The sequence below is a fragment of the Erinaceus europaeus genome, chromosome 3 (assembly GCF_950295315.1).
Source record: "Erinaceus europaeus chromosome 3, mEriEur2.1, whole genome shotgun sequence".
NCBI classification, from domain to species: domain Eukaryota; kingdom Metazoa; phylum Chordata; class Mammalia; order Eulipotyphla; family Erinaceidae; genus Erinaceus; species Erinaceus europaeus.
Window position 1 is genome coordinate 15922276 of NC_080164.1, and position 17881 is coordinate 15940156.

The 17881-nt window shown below is 41.4% G+C and overlaps 1 protein-coding gene across 9 annotated transcripts in view; it reads right to left on the reverse strand.

Moving 5' to 3' along the window:
* DTNB (dystrobrevin beta) overlaps nt 1–17881 on the reverse strand; it is a 281464-nt gene that overhangs the window by 227628 nt on the left and 35955 nt on the right. For 7 of the 9 annotated variants that reach the window (XR_009548872.1, XM_060186693.1, XM_060186692.1 and 4 more), the window contains 2 exons: nt 9360–9427; nt 6376–6456 (listed from right to left, as the gene is read on the reverse strand). Coding sequence is in view for 6 of the 9 variants with exons in the window: in XM_060186693.1 (XP_060042676.1) it covers nt 6376–6456; nt 9360–9426 (148 nt within the window). In the remaining 3 variants the exon portion in view is untranslated. Of the gene's footprint in view, nt 1–6375; nt 6457–9359; nt 9428–17881 lie in introns of those variants that run through there. The other 2 variants (XM_060186697.1, XM_060186698.1) reach the window with 1 other exon arrangement.

Here is a 17881-nt window from a genome sequence, read left to right on the forward strand (position 1 = left end):
CTCTCTGTTCTATCCAATAAAACTGGAAGAATGGACTCTAGGAGCAGTGGATTCATAGCAGGCACCAAGGCCTAGTGATAACCCTGGAGGCAAAAAAAAAAAAAAAAAAAATCACAATACAATGTGCAAGGACCCAGGTTCAAGCCCTCAGTCCTCACCTACAGAGGGACACTTCATGAGTGGTGCAGCAAGGCTAAAGGTGTCTGTCTCTTTCCCTCTCCATCTCCTATTTTCCCTCTCAATTTCTGTCTCCATCCAATAAGAAATAATAAAAATTGTAAAAAGAAAGAAACAGTATTGAAGTAATACTGCCTTATCACACTGTATAAGATCTGGGTGTGCATCACCGAAAATTAGCACATGTGTATACTACCAATGTATACTAGAAGTCCTGTGCTTTTTTATTTAAGAAGACATATAGAGTATTGCGCCAAAGTAAAGCTCTTAGTAGTGGGGCAAAACATTGGTAAAAATAAAGATGCCTACCATATTATGGTAAAAGTGTCAATTAGGGAGTCGGGCGGGTAGCACAGCGGGTTAAGTGCAAGGACCAGCAAAAGGATCCCAGTTCGAGCCCCCGAACCACTTCACCACTTGTGAAACATCCTCCCTGCAGATGGGAAGTGGGAGCTCAAAGCCAGATCCTTGAGTGGGTCCTTGCACAAAGTACTATGTGCACTTAACCTGATGTGCCACCGCCTAGCCCCCTTCTTTCCCATTTTTCATTTGTGATTAATAGTCGTTACAAGATTATAAGATTACAAGGTATAGTTCCACACCACAACCATTACTAAAATTCTGTGTCCCCACCCTCAGACCTCCCAACAATAAACCATAGTTCTCACAGGTCTTAGGAGACAGTTCGCTTGTTTCTGGGTTTTTACATTTGTTTACAAGTTCATGTGGGTCAGTTCTCTAGATTCTACATGTGGCTGAAACCACCCAGTAGCTGTAAAGCATAAGATCTTTGCATTTAGGGGTCAGGTGGTGGTCCACCTGGTAGAGTTCACACATTACAGTGCATAAGGACCTGGGTTCAAGCCCCCAGGTCTCACCTGCAGAGTGAAGTTTCACAAGCAGAGAAGCAGTGCTGCAAGTGTCTCTCCTCACCCTCCTTCCTTCTCTATTATTAAAAAAAAAATTACATAAAGATTTTTACATTTATTTACACCTACAGAGAAGGGTGTACATATCCACTATATTCAAAATATGCCACCCTAGACATATGCTACTTGGACATAACGATTATCTTGAGGTAAAGAAAGCTGAAAAATAGCAGATGTCAAAAAAGACAGTATGACCTTCCTTCTCTTCCTGGAAGAAGGAAATAAAGCTCAAATAAAAGATGGTCTTCCTAGTGCAGGAGAAAAGAAACTTTTTAATCATCAGAGATGGTGAACTGAGACCAAGAAAAACCTGTGTAGACTTTGCCAAAACAACTTTTATGTTTAAGTAGTACCCCGTAAATTTTATTTACTTTTCCCTAGTTGCTACTCCTTGTTCAACCTAGAATAAAGCGCTTAAATAGTCACTTCTTTTATTCTTCTTTTTTTTTTTTTGCCCCCAGGGTTATTGCTGGGGCTCAGAGGCTCAGAGGCTCAGGGGTGCCTGCACTATGAATCCACTGCTCCTGGAGGCCATTTTTTCCCATTTTGTTGCCTTTGTTGTTGTCATTGATGTTGCTGTTGGATAGCAGAGAGAAATCCAGAGAGGAGGGTAGACAGAGAGGGGGAGAGAAAGATAGACACTTGCAGACCTGCTTCACCGCTTGTGAAGCGACCTCCCCCTGCAGGTGGGGAGCCAAGGGCTCGAACCAGGATCCTTACGCAGGTCCCTGTGCTTCGTGCCATGTGCACTTAACCCGCTGTGCTACCGCCCAACCCCTACTTTTCATTTCTTTCAAGGAATTCAATGTAAATGTAAAAATCAGTTTGTTTTTCTCCTGGAAATCAAGCTTATGTTCACTTATTCTTTTTTAAATTTAATAATTTTTGTATTTTAAGTAACTTTGGTATACAAGCTTGTGTTTCAAAAGTAAAACTTTCACCTCAAAATATGATATATAAATTACATGTCACCACTGCCACATTGCCATACTCCTCCAGCAAAGTCCACTTGACCACCTGCTCCCCTGCACAAACAATCCCATAGTCCCTAAACCTCGCTTCTACTGCTCAAGCTCATAATCTTCATTGGTTTTTGCTGATTTTCCTGACTTTATTTTCCTGCTATGGATGAAGGCATCGCATATTTTCATTTCATGTGAGTCCTTTCAGTATTTCGTGTAAGTCTGGTTCAGTCAGTGGTCACAGATTTCTTCAGCTATTACTTATCTGAAAAGCAACCCTGACTGATAGTCTGGCAAGATAAAGTATTCTTGGGTGAAGATCTTTTCTACTCAGAACTTTGCATACGCCTGCCAGTCTTTGCTAGCCTCTAGGGTCTCTGGTAAGAAACCCACCGGCAGTCTAGCGGGACCGCCTTCACAGGAGACCGTGCTCTCTTCTAGCAGTCCTTAGAACTCTCTTTGGCCTTTGCCACTTTAACTACTAACTATGTGCCCTGGTGAACTGAGGTTTGGCTTCAGTTATCCTGGAGCCCATCTAGTCTTATAGACCTGATGGTCTGTACCCTTCTGATGAACTGAAAAATCAAATGTGACTAAATAAAACCTCTTTAAAGAAGCACCTTTTACTTTACATTACTGTTGCCAGGAGCCTGGATCAGATTCTCAACAATTCATACAGGAACTACTATTTCTCAAGAATATTTATAAGAATTATAAAAATGGTGGTTGCTCTAAGATAGTGGTTTTGGAACTCTTAACCACAACCCACAGCAGTATATTTAAACCAACATACACAATTCTAGATATATAAAAACGAGTCTCCTAAAGTTGATTTTTACCACATGGGCTGTAATCTGATTTTTTTTTCTTTTTGTCTTCTATTATATGCTTTAAGTTCTTACTATAGTGCAATAAAATCATTTCATAGGGGTCAGGTAGTAGCGCAGCGGGTTAAGCACACATGGCACAAAGTGCACGGACCGGCGAAAGGATCCTGGTTCGAGCCCCTGGCTCCCCACCTGCAGTGGGGTCTCTTCACAGGCATTGAAGCAGGTCTGCAGGTGTCTACATTTCTCTACCCGTCATCCCCTCCTCCCTCAATTTCTCTCTATCCTATCCTACAACAGCAATGACAGCAATAATAATGACGACAACAACAAGGGTAACAACAAGGGCAACAAAATGGGGGAGGAATGGCCTCCAGGAGCAGTGGATTCATGGTGCAGGCACTGAGCCCAGCAATAACTCTGGAGGCCAAAAAAAAAAAATCATTCATGAATAATTAGTGGGTTACAACTCAGTAATTTGAAAAACAATGCTTTGGGAGTCGGGGCAGTGTTGGTATGCATGAGACCCCTTCTGTTTCATTTGGTTTAAATCCCCCCTGCTTAACACTATTCTATTTACATAACCACTTCATTCTATTTACATAACCACTGTTAACAAGTTCCACCCTCCCTCCAGGGCATTGGTGGTTCAGTGATAGGATTCTCGCCTGCTCTGCCCCCTCTTTGTCACACTCTGATTTTCACCAGTCACTTTTCTCTCCACCCTCTCTATGTCACATCCTGTTTCCACCTTACTTGGCAAGTATATATAAAGACAGCATTGTGAGTTTTACAGTACTGTACTTTGAGTTTAACTTAGCTCGACTTAGATTGTGTTGCGTCCTGCATGAAAAAAGAGATACTGCCTACAGCTCAACCATGAGTCCCTGGTTGTCTGTTACCCGCTCGTGCCTGTGAAGCCAGCCCGGCGAAAACAACATAGCCCGGCGAAAACAACAGGGCGGTAGCACAGTGGGTTAAGCACAGGTGGCGCAAAGTGCAAGGACCGGCATAAGGATCCCGGTTCGAGCCCTCGGCTCCCCACCTGCAGGGGAGTCACTTCACAGGCAGTGAAGTAGGTCTGCAGGTGTCTCTCTTTCTCTCCCCCTGTCTTCCCCTCCTCTCTCCATTTCTCTCTGTCCTGTCCAACAACAAAGACATCAATAACAACAACAGTAATAACTACAACAATAAAACAATAAGGGCAACAAAAGGGAATAAATATTTTTAAAAATTTTAAAAAGAAAAACAATGCTTTGAGAAAGAAGCCAGAGAAGAAGCATGAGCTCACTCTAAGGTGGAATGATAAACTCTTTGGATTTTTTAAGCTAGGATTCTGAGTAAGGCTTAGAGTAGGATAGAGAAGTATTTAGATCTAAGTGGTGTGCCCAAGATCATGAATTTATAATAAATATTGAAACCAGGACTAACAGAGGAGGACCTAGTGGGGGTTAAATTGTTATGTGGAAAACTGAGAAATGTTACACATGTACAAACTACTGTATTTTATTGTCAACTGTAAACCATTAATCCTCCAATAAAAAAAATGTAAAGGGGGGGCGGGAGGTGGTACACTTGGTTGAGCACACATGTTACAATGAGCAAGGACCCAGGTTCAAGCCCCTGGTCCCCACATGCAGGAGGAAAGCTTTGCAAGTGGTGGAGCAGAGCTTCAGGTGTCTCTCTGCCTCTCTCCCTATCTCCCCCTTCCCTCTCAATTTCTGGCTACCTCTAGCCAACAAGTAAAGATAATAAAAGAAATTAAAAAAAAAAAAAGAAAAGAAACTAAAACTGAGGATTTTCTCATTTTAAGGCTACTTTTTCCCATTATGTAAAATAGGTTGTTTCCTTTCAATATTACTATCACTTTATTGAGGAAATGTTGATTGACAGCGTTACTGTTACAGACACACATGTGCACATGTACACACACAAGTACAGCAATTCTAGGTCCGAGAAATAGCACAACGGTTATGCAAGAAGCTTTCACGCCACAGCCTGGGAGGTGGTACAGTGAAAAAAAAAACACTGGACCCTCAAGCATGAGGTTCCAAATTCAATCTCCAACTTTTGCTTGTACCAAAGTGATGTTCTCGTATATTCATCCTCTCTCTCTCTCCCTCTCTCTCTCTCTCTCTCATATTAATAAGTAAATAGTAAATAAGTCTTCTAAAAGAGAGAAAAGAGGAAAAAGAGGAAAGGAGAGGAGAAGGGGAGGAGAGGGGAGAGGAGGGAAGGGAAGGGTGGGGAGGGAAGGATAGGAGAGGGGAGGAGACAGGAGCAGGGAGGTGAGGAGAGGGGAAGGTGGGGAAAGAAGATCTTATGCCTGAAGTTCTGAGGTCCCCAGCTCAATTTCTGGTATCACCATAAGCCAGAGTTGAACAATGCTCTGGTAAGAAAGGAAAAGTAGTACAGTAAGTCTATTATAAGTTAATTCATCTTCACAGAAATTAAAATAAAAATTTATATGCATATATACATATTCACACATTTATTTTACTTATTTTCTAGGTAATAATTATAGTAATTATTCATTTTAAAAGGCTAATATATTCGTGGTCCACAAGGGGGCGCAGTGGATACAGCATTGGACTCTCAAGCATGAGGTCTTGAGTTCAATCCCTGACAGCACATGTACAAGAGTGATGTCCGCTTCTTTCTCTCTCCTCCTTTCTCATTAATAAAGTAATATTTTTTAAAAGGCTAATATATTCCATGTCAAGTTTAACCAAGAGAGGAAATTGTTGTTGTTCTTATTATTTCAGGGTCTGAACCCAAGACCCAGGGTTTCACACAAGATACACACTACCAAGAAAGTTTATGTCTATTATCCCTTTATTGAAGTAGTAACATTTTCTTATTCCTCAAGAAACTGATAAATTATACTAATGTTATATAACACTTCTCATTAAAAAATAGTGACCAGGAGAAATCAAATTCTCCTCCCATTTAAGAATGTTACTACTAAATGTTACTCCCATTTAAGAATGTTACTACAAAACTAATTAAGGCTGCTGGCTCTTCTGAGAGGAAAATAACAAGTTCTTTCTCTTACAAAAACTGTATCCAGGGGAGTCGGGCGGTAGCGCAGCGGGTTAAGCGCAGGTGGCGCAAAGCACAAGGACCGGCATAAGGATCCTGGTTCGAACCCCGGCTCCCCACCCGCAGGGGAGTCGCTTCACAGGCAGTGAAGCAGGTCTGCAGGTGTCTATCTTTCTCTCCTCCTCTCTGTCTTCCCCTCCTCTCTCCATTTCTCTCTGTCCTATCCAACAACGACAACAACAATAATAACTACAACAATAAAACAACAAGGGCAACAAAAGGGAATAAATAAATAAATATTTAATAAAAAAGTGTATCCAGATAAATACTTCAGACAAAGATAATTCAATTAGCATCCTGGTATTACTAAAAGACATTAAAATCTTTGATATGACTTGCTCTATCCAGTTAGCACAGAAGTGAGAAGAAATGACATACGGTTGCATCGCTTTTGCACAAATCGTAACTTGCAGGCTGTTCTGTAAGTTGAAAGTCGGATGACATCAAAATTCTGAGCACCTAAAAAAGGGCAAATAACAAATGTTTAGTGGGACTTGCCATTTAAATTCTAAATGTTGGGGAGTGATTGTTCCATTGTGTTGGTACCATCTAGGGGTAGCGTGTCAAGCAGGCCTACTAATACAACAAAAGTGAGAAGGGTCAAGCAGCCTTTCTGCATTCCACTACAGCCAAATTCTAGACAGCATTTTTGCTAACACTACGCTGTTAAACTAACACTACGCTGTTACACTAACACTATCTGCTAGTCTCAGATAACTGACAAGAAGGACTTTATCTACATTATGAAGGCAAACTGGCACAGGAAAGAACCCTATAGTGAGTCAAAGAGCTGAATTCCTGCCCCTCTCTGGGCCCCAACAAGATGTGGGATGTCTGGATGTTTCAAACAGTGGCACCAGACCTGTACTGTCTGTGCTTCCAGCACACTGTCCCCTCCCGTTCACAAACAGTTCTGGTTTCTGCTGCCACTTGCAACTAAGTAGGACCTTACGACTGCCTCTATAAATAGAAAGTGGTAGAGGTGACACTGAGTGACACCAGAAGAGAGGGGAGAAGGGGTGGCACAGCTTAGCCAGCTCCCATCTCTCAGGGTGCCATGTTGTAAGGAAGCCCACACTAGCTCCTACAGAAAGACACACAGAGACTCCTACAAGGAATCAAGCCCATCAGCAGGAAGAGCATCAAATGCAAGCGTGTGGGTGAGCAGGCCTTTAGATCATTCCAGCTCTGCCTCCTCTACATCAGGAAGAAAGTCAAGACATAAGCATTGGCAGCTGCTCTAATTTTAGATCCAAAGATGCATATATAAAACCAGTGATGGCTGAGGAAGGACTGGGTGATATACAGTCATCAAAGCTAGAACAGAGACTAGAATTCTTCCTATCCATGGACATGGATATCTTTCCATTTCTTTTTATCTCTTTCTATTTTCTTGGAAAATGACTCACATACTTTTCAGCGTGTAAGTCCTTCACGTCCTTTGTAAACTTTATTCCCAAGTATTTGATGGTCTCTGCTGCTATAGTAATGGGGACTGATTTCTGGATGTCTTCTTCTAATTTAGAGTTTGTATCTATGCTACCTTTATTGGATCTGGTAACAACTATGATTCACTACAGAAAAACTATCTTCAGGAGTGGGGCGGTAGCGCTGCGGGTTAAGCGCACATGGCACAAAGCACAAGGACTGGCATAAGGATCCAGGTTAGAGCCCCCAGCTCCCCATCTGCAGGAGAGTCGCTTCACAGGGTGAAGCAGGTCTTTCTCTCCCCTTCTCAGTCTTCCCCTCCTCTCTCCATTTCTCTCTGTCCTATCTAACAACGATGACATCAATAACAACAACAATAAAAACAAGGGCAACAAAAGGGAAAATAAACAAAAACTATCTTCTACCAATAATTATAGGCCTTTCTATTTCTGCATATTTTTCAGTTTAAGGAAAACATAATTTCCACATTTTTTGGTAAAAGTAATACTTATTGGGAAAACAGTGAATCATGCAGAACTCAGCTGTATGTTGTGATTTCTTTGGAAGCAGAAGGTGAAGTAGAGGGAGTCGGGCCGTGGCGCACCTGGTTAAGCACACACAGTAGCATGTGCAAAGACCCACATTCGAGTCCCTGCTCCCCCCCCTGCAAGAAGGAGACCTTACAAGGTGTGAAGCAGGTCTGCAGGTGTCTAGGTTTTTCTCTCTCCTTCTCTATCAACCACTCCGAAGGGGGAAAAAAAAAAAACTTGAAAATCAAGTCTTCTGATTTCCACTCTGTGATATGCATAATTCTAGAATGATGTAAGGACCTGGACTCTAGTCCCCCACCTCCAGTGTCAACTAAGCAATACCAACTGCATAATAATCATATGCTTAGTGTCCTTGTAAAATGACACTTAAAAGGAAACAGACTTCTTTAAAAGATCTTTACACTCAGCCCGGTGAAATAGCTCACTTGGATACTGCGCTGCTTTGCCACAGGTACAGCCCAAGTTCAAGCCGCCCCACTGTACTGCAGGAAGTTTCAGGGCAGTCCTGTGTGTGTCCTCTCTCACACTCTTTCCTTTTTTCCTCTGCCTCTATAAAAAATAATAATAATAAATAAATAAATACGGTTTCATAATCACTGGTGCAGAGGTGCAGACAATAACCCTCTTAGTGGCAAATGAGTTTCATGTCCAGCACTGGTCAAGATCACATATACTAATAGTCACAGAGCAAAAAAGATCCTTCAGGGATGACAGAGGACCTAGTGGGGGTTGTACTGTTATATGGAAAACTGGGAAATGTTGTGCATGTACAAACTATTGTATTTACTGTCAAATGTAAAACATTAATTTCCCAATAAAGAAATAAAAAAAAGATCCTTCAGATAATGTTGACTATCTCACTCCTCTCAGTCATTCTTTTCCTCGTCTGTTAAATTTTACATAAGAACACAATTTTTTTTACCAGAAGGTTCCTAATTATACGATAAAGTAATAAGCAGCAGAGCATGGCCACTTCAGATTTTTCCTACAGCAAGCTCTAAGTGTTGTCCTAACACTCAGTCTTCTCTACCTTAGAAGCTCTGTCTAGTAGAAGGCAGTTTAACAATGTATATGGCCACCTGCAAACCCATGGCAACTCTGGAGTTATAGCAAGAGCTCTAACTAAACAGTACACCTTAAACTCACAGATACTGTAGGCTACGTTTCTGCCTCACAATTTATAGCTGAACAGTAAGAAGAAAACAATTCAACTCAGTTATAATATACACTCTAACTTAGGTTCTTCCAACTCCACGATCTTTTACTTCCACTCTTGCCTTTCTAGAGTCTGTAGCATAAAAACTCTACCTGACTACGGCTTCATCGGGTGAAAAATAATAATGCATTGCACCACATGCAAACAGGAGCCCCAGAAGCACTCACGCATCTCTATGAACAGCTGCCTCTTCTCTGCCATGGTCTTCCGCTTGTTCCCACTTTCCTCAATCATCCTAGAGACAAAGAAAGAATAAAACACTGCAGGCTGGGCAGTTCAAACAAAAGCTTATCATTCTGCTGTGAGGAGGGAACCATGCTGTAAGTGCACACAGTAGCATGCATCAGAAAACTTTCTGAGGGCTTCTACAATGTCAAAAGTCAACTTAAATGAGCTCAAACATTTGTTCCTGTCTTATTTCTAACATTGATCATTGTCTCTGCAGAGTCCCAAAATAGTTGAGACAGTTTCCCAAATCCCTACCATTTTCCAATGATAAATGTCACGACTGATAAATATGACTTAAAAAACAATTACAGTGGGGCCAGTTGGTGGTGCACCTGGTTGAACGCACATATTACAATGCACAATGACCCAGGTTCAAGCCCCCAGTCCCCACCTGCAGAGGGAAAGCTTTGTGAGTAGTGAAGCAGAGCTACAGGTGTCTCTCTGTCTCTATCCCTCTCTACCACCCCCTTCCCTCTTGGCTTCTGGCTGTCATTATCCAATAAATAAAGATAATAAATTTTTTTTAAAAAAAGAAAACAATTATAGTAAAAGGCTGCACTAAGAAGATAAGAACAGTTAGCTTACACATTAAAGACCAAAATAAAATCTTCTATTTTTGTATCAAACAAAAAAGCTATTCATTACATAACTCAAAGAGCCACTAAAGGTGACTTTTTTTTTTTAACTGCAGGGTAGTAGTAGTTTACACAGTTAAGACCCTTTCCATGCATTGTCTCCTTTAATCCCCAAAACCCCTACTACTATTACTACTGCCACCCTTCTATAGATTGGAAAGCAGATGCCTGGAGAAAAAAAAAAAAGAAAAAAGAGCACGGACTTGCTCTAAGGCACACAACTCAGAAGTGGTAGAGAAGATTTTCAAACCTTTCATTAAAATCCCCCCCCATAATTGCTACTTTTAGAAGCATGTTTTCAAAACCTCTATGCTCGAATAGAAGATAGTAATGGAACAGAACAGAGTCCACAAACAGGCCCATACTTCTATGGAAACCTAACCCACGGCACAGTCATCACTAGAGATCACTGTGAAAGCGTATACTGATACGAATTTATTGGCTATCTAGCTGGGGGAAATCAAAAAGAAATATAATCTCCACCTCACACTTCACACATAATGCATAAATTAATTCCAGATGAAACAGGACTTCAGTAAGAAAAACAAAACTTTAGAATTTTGAAAAGAAAAATGTAGACCAATATCAACTTTTCAGAAACAGAAATTGAGATTGGAGGGGGGGAGGGGAGAGAGAGGACAGGAGGAAAGACCTGAACTGACAGGACAGCAAGGAAAGCAGCAGACTAAGGGCTTTCCAAGATATTTACAATAGGTACATAGGAATATCAGAGAAAAAGAACTTCAAAGAGAGGAAGAAAAACAAAGAAACAAACTCAAAAAAGAACATAAACAGCCTATTTCGTGGAGCCTACTTATGCAAAGTTTGTGACAATTTGAGCCAAAGTTTGCCTTCCAATATGAAGGAAGAAAATATCCAGACAAATAGCACAAGCCAAGTGATTTCCCTAAAAGATTAAATTGCTATAAAACATTCTCAAATATGTTAAGACTCACATATTAAATGACGACTATACAAATCACATAGCCATTAGAGAAAATTGCCCAGATAAAATTTAGTAACAAATTTATCCTTAAATAACAGAAAATATAAATAAATTCCTTAACATTCTGCAACCGATATTTTGATAACTAAGACTGAACTTTTCCTAGATCACTGAAATGTCACCAAATGAACCTCATCAAGTGTGATTACTGAACAATTTGCCCCCAAGAGGAAAGAAACAGTGAAATCTAGGTCCTAAAGAGAAAAAGAATGTATACAGCTGACTGTTATTACAAAGGGGAAAAAAAAACCAAAATTTGTTCCCTTCTCTGCAGACTTGGTCTTTTAGTAGGTAATATAAAATCTTTAAAGCTAAGCACAGGTTAAAACAGAGACTGATAATCTTTTTATCTAACTTATCATATCCTTTTACTAATATTGCTATTTTATTACATTGCTTTTTCTCAAAATAAAATCTAAGACTTCCTGGAGACCCAATTCTTCATGATAAGTTCCTAAATTTTGTATTTATTTCCTGATCTTCAAAGAAAAATAAGCACAAGTCTAAATCATCTGGATGCCCACATCTGCAAAACTAATTAATGTGGTTGGGTACTAAGAGAGCGGTACACTAAAAGTAGGGATCATCAACCAAGAGAAACTATACCAGCCTGGGCCAGATCTGACAGGCACCTGTGTTTTACAAAGAAAGCTCTACTGGCACACAGCCGCATCTATTCAAGTATTTGCTATGGATGCTTTCATGCTACAATGACAGAGGTGAGCAGCTGTGACATAAAGGATTTGGCAAACAAAAGAGAAATATTTATTATCTGGTCATCTAAGAAAAAGTGTTCAACCACTTAACGCATAGTCATTAACAGCGTATTATTCCTCACACCTGACTGCAATTAGGTTGGTAACAACCTGCTATCAAAATGACCATCCCACGTAGATTTCTAGTCCTAGTTCTATTTCCTTAGATCAAGAAATCTATCCTTGAGCAAACGTTTTAATCATTCATTCATTTCTGTGAACTGGGGAGACAGTGTAGGAGAATCACAAGACCTGCATGCCTGAAGCCCCAGAGGTGCCTCCAGTCTCTTTTGCTCTCTCATTAAAATAAATAAATATTAAAGCAAAATAAACAAACAGAACTGCTGCAAGGCAGTAGCACACCTGGTTAAGTGCACAAATTACCATGTACGAGTATTCAAGTTCAAGTCCCCAGTTCCCACTTGCAGGGAGAAAGCTTCACAAGCAATGAAGTAGAGTTGCAGGTGTCTTTTTCTCTCTCCCTCTCACCACCTCCCTCAATTTCCCTCTTCTATCAAATAAAAGAAAGGGGAGAAAAAATGCCACCGGGACCGGTAGATATGTTGTGCAGGCACCAAGCCTCAGTGATAACCCTGGTGGCAGTAAAAATAAATACAATTTAAATAAATAAGTAAAATAAAACAAGTTGAACGATCCATTCCTCAATGTTGAAATGACATAAAACCATTCACGGGGGGGGCGGGGGGGGGGGGGCTGAGTGGTAGCTCAGTGGGTTAAGCACACATGGTGCAAAGCGCACAGACCGGCGTAAGGATCCCAATTTGAGCCCCCGGCTCCCCCTTGCAGGAGGTGGTTTCACAAGCGGTGAAGCAGAGCTGCAAGTGTCTCTCTGTTTCTCTCCCTGTCACCCCCTAGCCTCCCAATTTCTGGCTGTCTCTATCAAATAAATAAATAAAGATTACAAAAAACTTCGAAAAAAAGATCAGGATGCATCTGGTCTTAAAAAAAAAAAAACCATTCACGAGGGAGTCGGGTTGTAGTGTAGCTGGTTAAGCGCAGGTGGCGCATAAGGATCCAGGTTTGAGCCCCGGCTCCCCACCTGCAGGGGAGTCGCTTCACAGGTGGTGAAGCAGGTCTGCAGGTGTCTATCTTTCTCTCCCCCTCTGTCTTCTCCTCCTCTTTCTTTCATGTATTTTAATTTGTATGGTTAAATGTGAATATAATTCTCATGCAAGGCTTTTTGGTATTTTTTTTTAAAGATTTTATTTATGAAAAAGATAGGAGGAGAAAGAACCAGCCAGACATCACTCTGGCACATGTGCTGCCCGGTATTGAACTCAGGACCACATGCTTGAGAGTCCAAAGCTTTATCACTGTGCCACCTCCTGGACTTCTTTTTTTCCTTTTTTGTTATCAGGGTTATTGCTAGGACTTTGTGCCTGCAGAGCAAGTCTGCAGGTGTTTATCTTTCTCTCCCCCTCCTCTCTCCATTTCTCTCTGTCCTATCCAACAACAACAACATCAATAACAACAATAACTACAACAATAAAACAAGGGCAATAAAAGGGAAAAATAAATAAATAAATATTAAAAAGAAAAAAATTCCCAGAAGGCTTTGGATCCTGGTTAAGATGGTATGAGGACACACCATATTACTCTCCCATCCCAAACAACTATGAGTGCCAAGAGAGAGTGCACCCACTGGGGCAGATTCTTTACCACGAGTGAGGCCATGGGTCTTCAGCTCCAACATCAAACAACCGCACCATGAACGGTAACAAGGGAAACTCATGAAGAGTGAACAGTGTTGTGGTGTCTCTCCCTCTCTCTCTGACTTTCCTCTCTCTATCTGGTGGAGGAAGAAAAGGTGGCCCAGGATCAGTAACACTGTGCATGCATGAGTTGCTGATATCACCAAAAGCCTGTGAACCTGCACAAAATGTTTACGGAAACTAGCTGAGGTTTGTGAAAAATAAGTATCAGTGGTGGAATAGGGAAGAATCCAGAATCCAGAGTGGCCAGTCAGCAGCTCACCTCTTCCCATCTTGAATCCCTCAGTTTGAACTCCACATAGCACGAACACCACCCCCAAAAATCCTAAAAATAAACATGAACTAGTTCTGGCTCAAAGAGAAGAAAGATTCAAGCCCCTAGTCTCCACATGCAGGGGGAAAGTTTCACAAGTGGTGAAAGCAGTGCTGCGGGTATCTTTTTCCCTCTCTCAATCTCTTCCCCATCCTCTCAATATCTGGCTGTCTCTATCCAATAAATAAATAGATAATAATTTTTTAAATGACTGCATCTTTGAAATTTTGCTTTTAATAGTTTCACTCAAAAACAAACTAATCCTGCTGTGATGTTTGACTCTATGTCCCTATCTTCCTGATAAGACCCTGAGAATCAGCACTTCCATGAATTAAGTGCCTCTCTACTTCCTTCCATTTGGACTGCTGGCACGGTGCCTTTTCTTGGCCCATAAACTAGAGATAGCCAACACCTCCTTATCACCCCCTTCACATTCTAACTCTGACTTCAAACCCTACCATTTCCTTCCTCACAATCATGCTCATGGCAAGCTTTTACCCTCCATTTCAACTGCCAGAATCTTTGGACATTAATGCAAAAGTAAAATTCTGTGGAGAGATGAGTCGTTCCAGCCCCTTCTTCCTGTAGTTCATGCTGCAGACATAGAGAAGTCCACTATTCCAAACATGTACTTCTTAAAACATCTAACCTTCAGTGGATCCAAACCACCTTTCTCCAGAGAGAAACTTCATTCCACTCAATTAAGAAAAGAAGAAAACGATGTGAACCAAACCATACCAAAAGACAAATAGTATATGATTTCAGTCATGTGAATTCAACCATGGGGTAGTAAATCAAGCTCAGAAGCAGGGAGTACAATGGACTGGGGACCAAGGAAATAGAGAGATGCTGGTCAAAGTACAGAAACTTTCAGGTGTCAGATGAGTAAAGCCTGGTTAAGGGCACACATTATAGTGCACAAGGACCTGAGTTCAAGCCCCCCAGCCTCCACCTGCATTAGGGAAGCTTCACAATCAGTGAAGCAGTGCTGCAGGTGTCTCTCTTTCTCTCCTATATCCCTTTCCCCTCTAACATTCTTTCTGTCCTATCAAATTAAATAAATTTTTAAAAAAAAAAAAGAAAGAGAGGGGAGGAGAGAGACACAGCAGAGTATTGGGGTTTCTTCCAATGTGGAGGGGAGGGGGTAGAACCGAAGCTGAACACATGGCAAAGCAGGCACACTAACCAGGTGAGCTGTTTTTCCAAACTAAAGCAATATTTTTTTTTAATATTATTTATTTATTTATTTATTAATGAGAAAGATAGAAGGAAAGAGAAAGAACCAGACATCACTTTGGCACATGTGCTGCCGGAGATCGAACTCAGAACCTCATGCTTGAGAGTCCCAAGCTCTATCACTGCGCCACCTCCCGGACCACGCAATATGTTTATAAAAAGAACCAGATCTCCCCACCTGCAGGGGAGTCGCTTCACAGGTGTTGAAGTAGGTCTGTAGGTGTCTATCTTTCTCTCCCCCTGTCTGTCTTCCCCTCCTCTCTCCATTTCTGTCTGCCCTATCCAACAACGACATCAATAATAACTACAACAATAAAACAACAAGGACAATAAAAGGGAATAAATAAATAAATAAATAAATAAATAAATATAATTTTTTAAAAAAGAACCAGATCAAAGCAGCTTCGTTTCTCTCCTTTCCTCTCCTGGGTCAAAGAGTAATACCAAAGGAGATCACCTGGGACCACAACAAGACAGGACAAGAACGACTTTAGGAACCCAGAAAATCACCAGTGAGTGCAAATACATGTGGTGCATAGACAGCGAGAAGCCTAGGATGAAATAAAGTGGCTGGTAACAGTGTGGCAGTTTACCATTTGAGACACCACCTCCAGGCTGTTTCACCAACAGAAAGACTGAAGGGAGGAAAGAACTCCCCTAATACTCACCAAATGCAACTGTGAGTCTCCATTGCTTCTGCCCTCCGAAAATGAAACAGCAGTAGGGAGGCCCTGTGCTGATACCAGGGGACAGAGAACTAACCAGGAAACTCAGAAGACCTATACCTCAGTGACCTAGCAGTGGGGCTGTGAGAGTCTCTTTGCATAACCACTGGATTATCTCTGCCCCACCCTGCTTTATCTCTTGGTGAGGAGTCAGTGATTAAGCTGAGAAACCTACTTATAGTTTAAAAGCCCTCAGGCTCCCATAGCCTACAGGGAAGAAAAAAAGAATACGACTTCCGGAGGCGGAGCTATGAGCAGCAGATCGCTTTCTCTCCTCTCCTCTCCTCTCCTCTCCTCTCCTCTCCTCTCCTCTCCTCTCCTCTCCTCTCCTCTCCTCTCCTCTCCTCTCCCGGATCAACTAGGAATACCAAAGGAGACCACCTGGGACTGAAACAAGACAGGACTAGAATGACCACAGGAACCCAGTAAATCACCCGTGAGTACAAACACGTGTGGCTGGTGACAGAGAGGAGAGAGGAGCCTAAGGAGAGATTCAGTGACTGCTAACAGGTCAGCAGTTTATCAGTTGAGACACCACCTCCAGTCTGCTCCACCAACAGGGGGACAGCTTAAGGGAGGAGAGGACTCCCCAGAGACTCACCAAGTGCAACTCTGAGTCTTCACTGCTACTACCCTCAGAATCTGGAGCAGCGACAGGAAGGGACACCAGGGGACAGAGATCTAACCAGGAAACTCAGAAGACCTATACCTCGGTGGCATAGCTAAGGGGCTGGGAAAGTCTCTTTGCATAACCACCAGATTATCTCTGCCACACCCTGCTTTATCTCTTGATCAGGAGTCAGTGATTAAGCTAAGAAGCCTATTGATAGTTTAAAAGGCCTCAGGCTCCCATAGCATACAGGGAAGGAAAAAAAAAAAGAGAGACTTTTAAACCACTGAGCTCCAACTCAGGGATTGAAATAACTGTTAACTTCCACCACTGTGAACTCTTTAATTAACTTACTTAGACACAAATCAATCCAGGCAATAGTGATCAATAATTTGAAAAGTACTGATAAAGGGAACTCATAATATAATATATAAAATGGTTAAAACAACAAGAAAAAATATTGGAGAAACGAACCAGGACAAGAGTCCAGCTAAAAGTCCTCCAGAGGGTGAAGCACAAAATAACGAGTTCAACATCCAAACATTAGCTAAGGAAATAATAACAGGACTGAGTAAAGAATTTGAAAAAATTGTAATCAGAAATGCAGGAACAACAAATGAGAATATGGAAGAAAATACTAATTATCTCATGGTTATTAGAGAGCTGAAAGCTGAAATCGCTGAGCTAAGAAGGCAACTAGCTGAACAAGCTAAAACAGTATCAGAGCAGGGCAACAAAATAAATGAACTCCAGAAAACAGTAGAGGGCAGAGAGAATAGAATCAATGAGGCTGAAGACAGAATTAACAAGATTGAGGATGAATTAGAGACAACTAAAAAAGAAGTAAGAGATGTCAAAAAGAGATTAAGAGATGCTGAAAACAACAACAGAGTCCTATGGGATGACTTCAAAAGAAACAATATACGCATTATTGGCTTACCAGAGGAAGAAAGAGAAGGAGAGAAAGAAAGCATTCTCCAGGCCATAATAGCTGAAAATTTCTCTAGTCTAGACAACATCAAAGACATAAAGATTCAAGAAGCCCAGAGGGTCCCAAACAGAATTAACCCAGACCTAAAGACACCAAGACATGTCATACTTAGAATGGAAAGGAATAAGGATAAAGAAAGGATACTGAAGGCTGCAAGAGATAAACAAAGAGTCACCTACAAAGGAAAACCCATAAGATTAGCAGCAGACTTCTCCATACAAACACTACAGGCCAGAAGAGAATGGCAAGGTATCTATTGAGTGCTCAATGAGAAAGGCTTTCAACCAAGAATACTATATCCTGCTAGATTGTCATTCAGACTGGATGGAGGCATCAAAACCTTCTCAGACAAGCAACAGTTGAAGGAAGCAACCATCACCAAGCCTGCCCTGAAAGAAGTTCTGAAAGGTCTCCTATAAACAACCAGACCACCACAAATAGGACATATATCAAAACA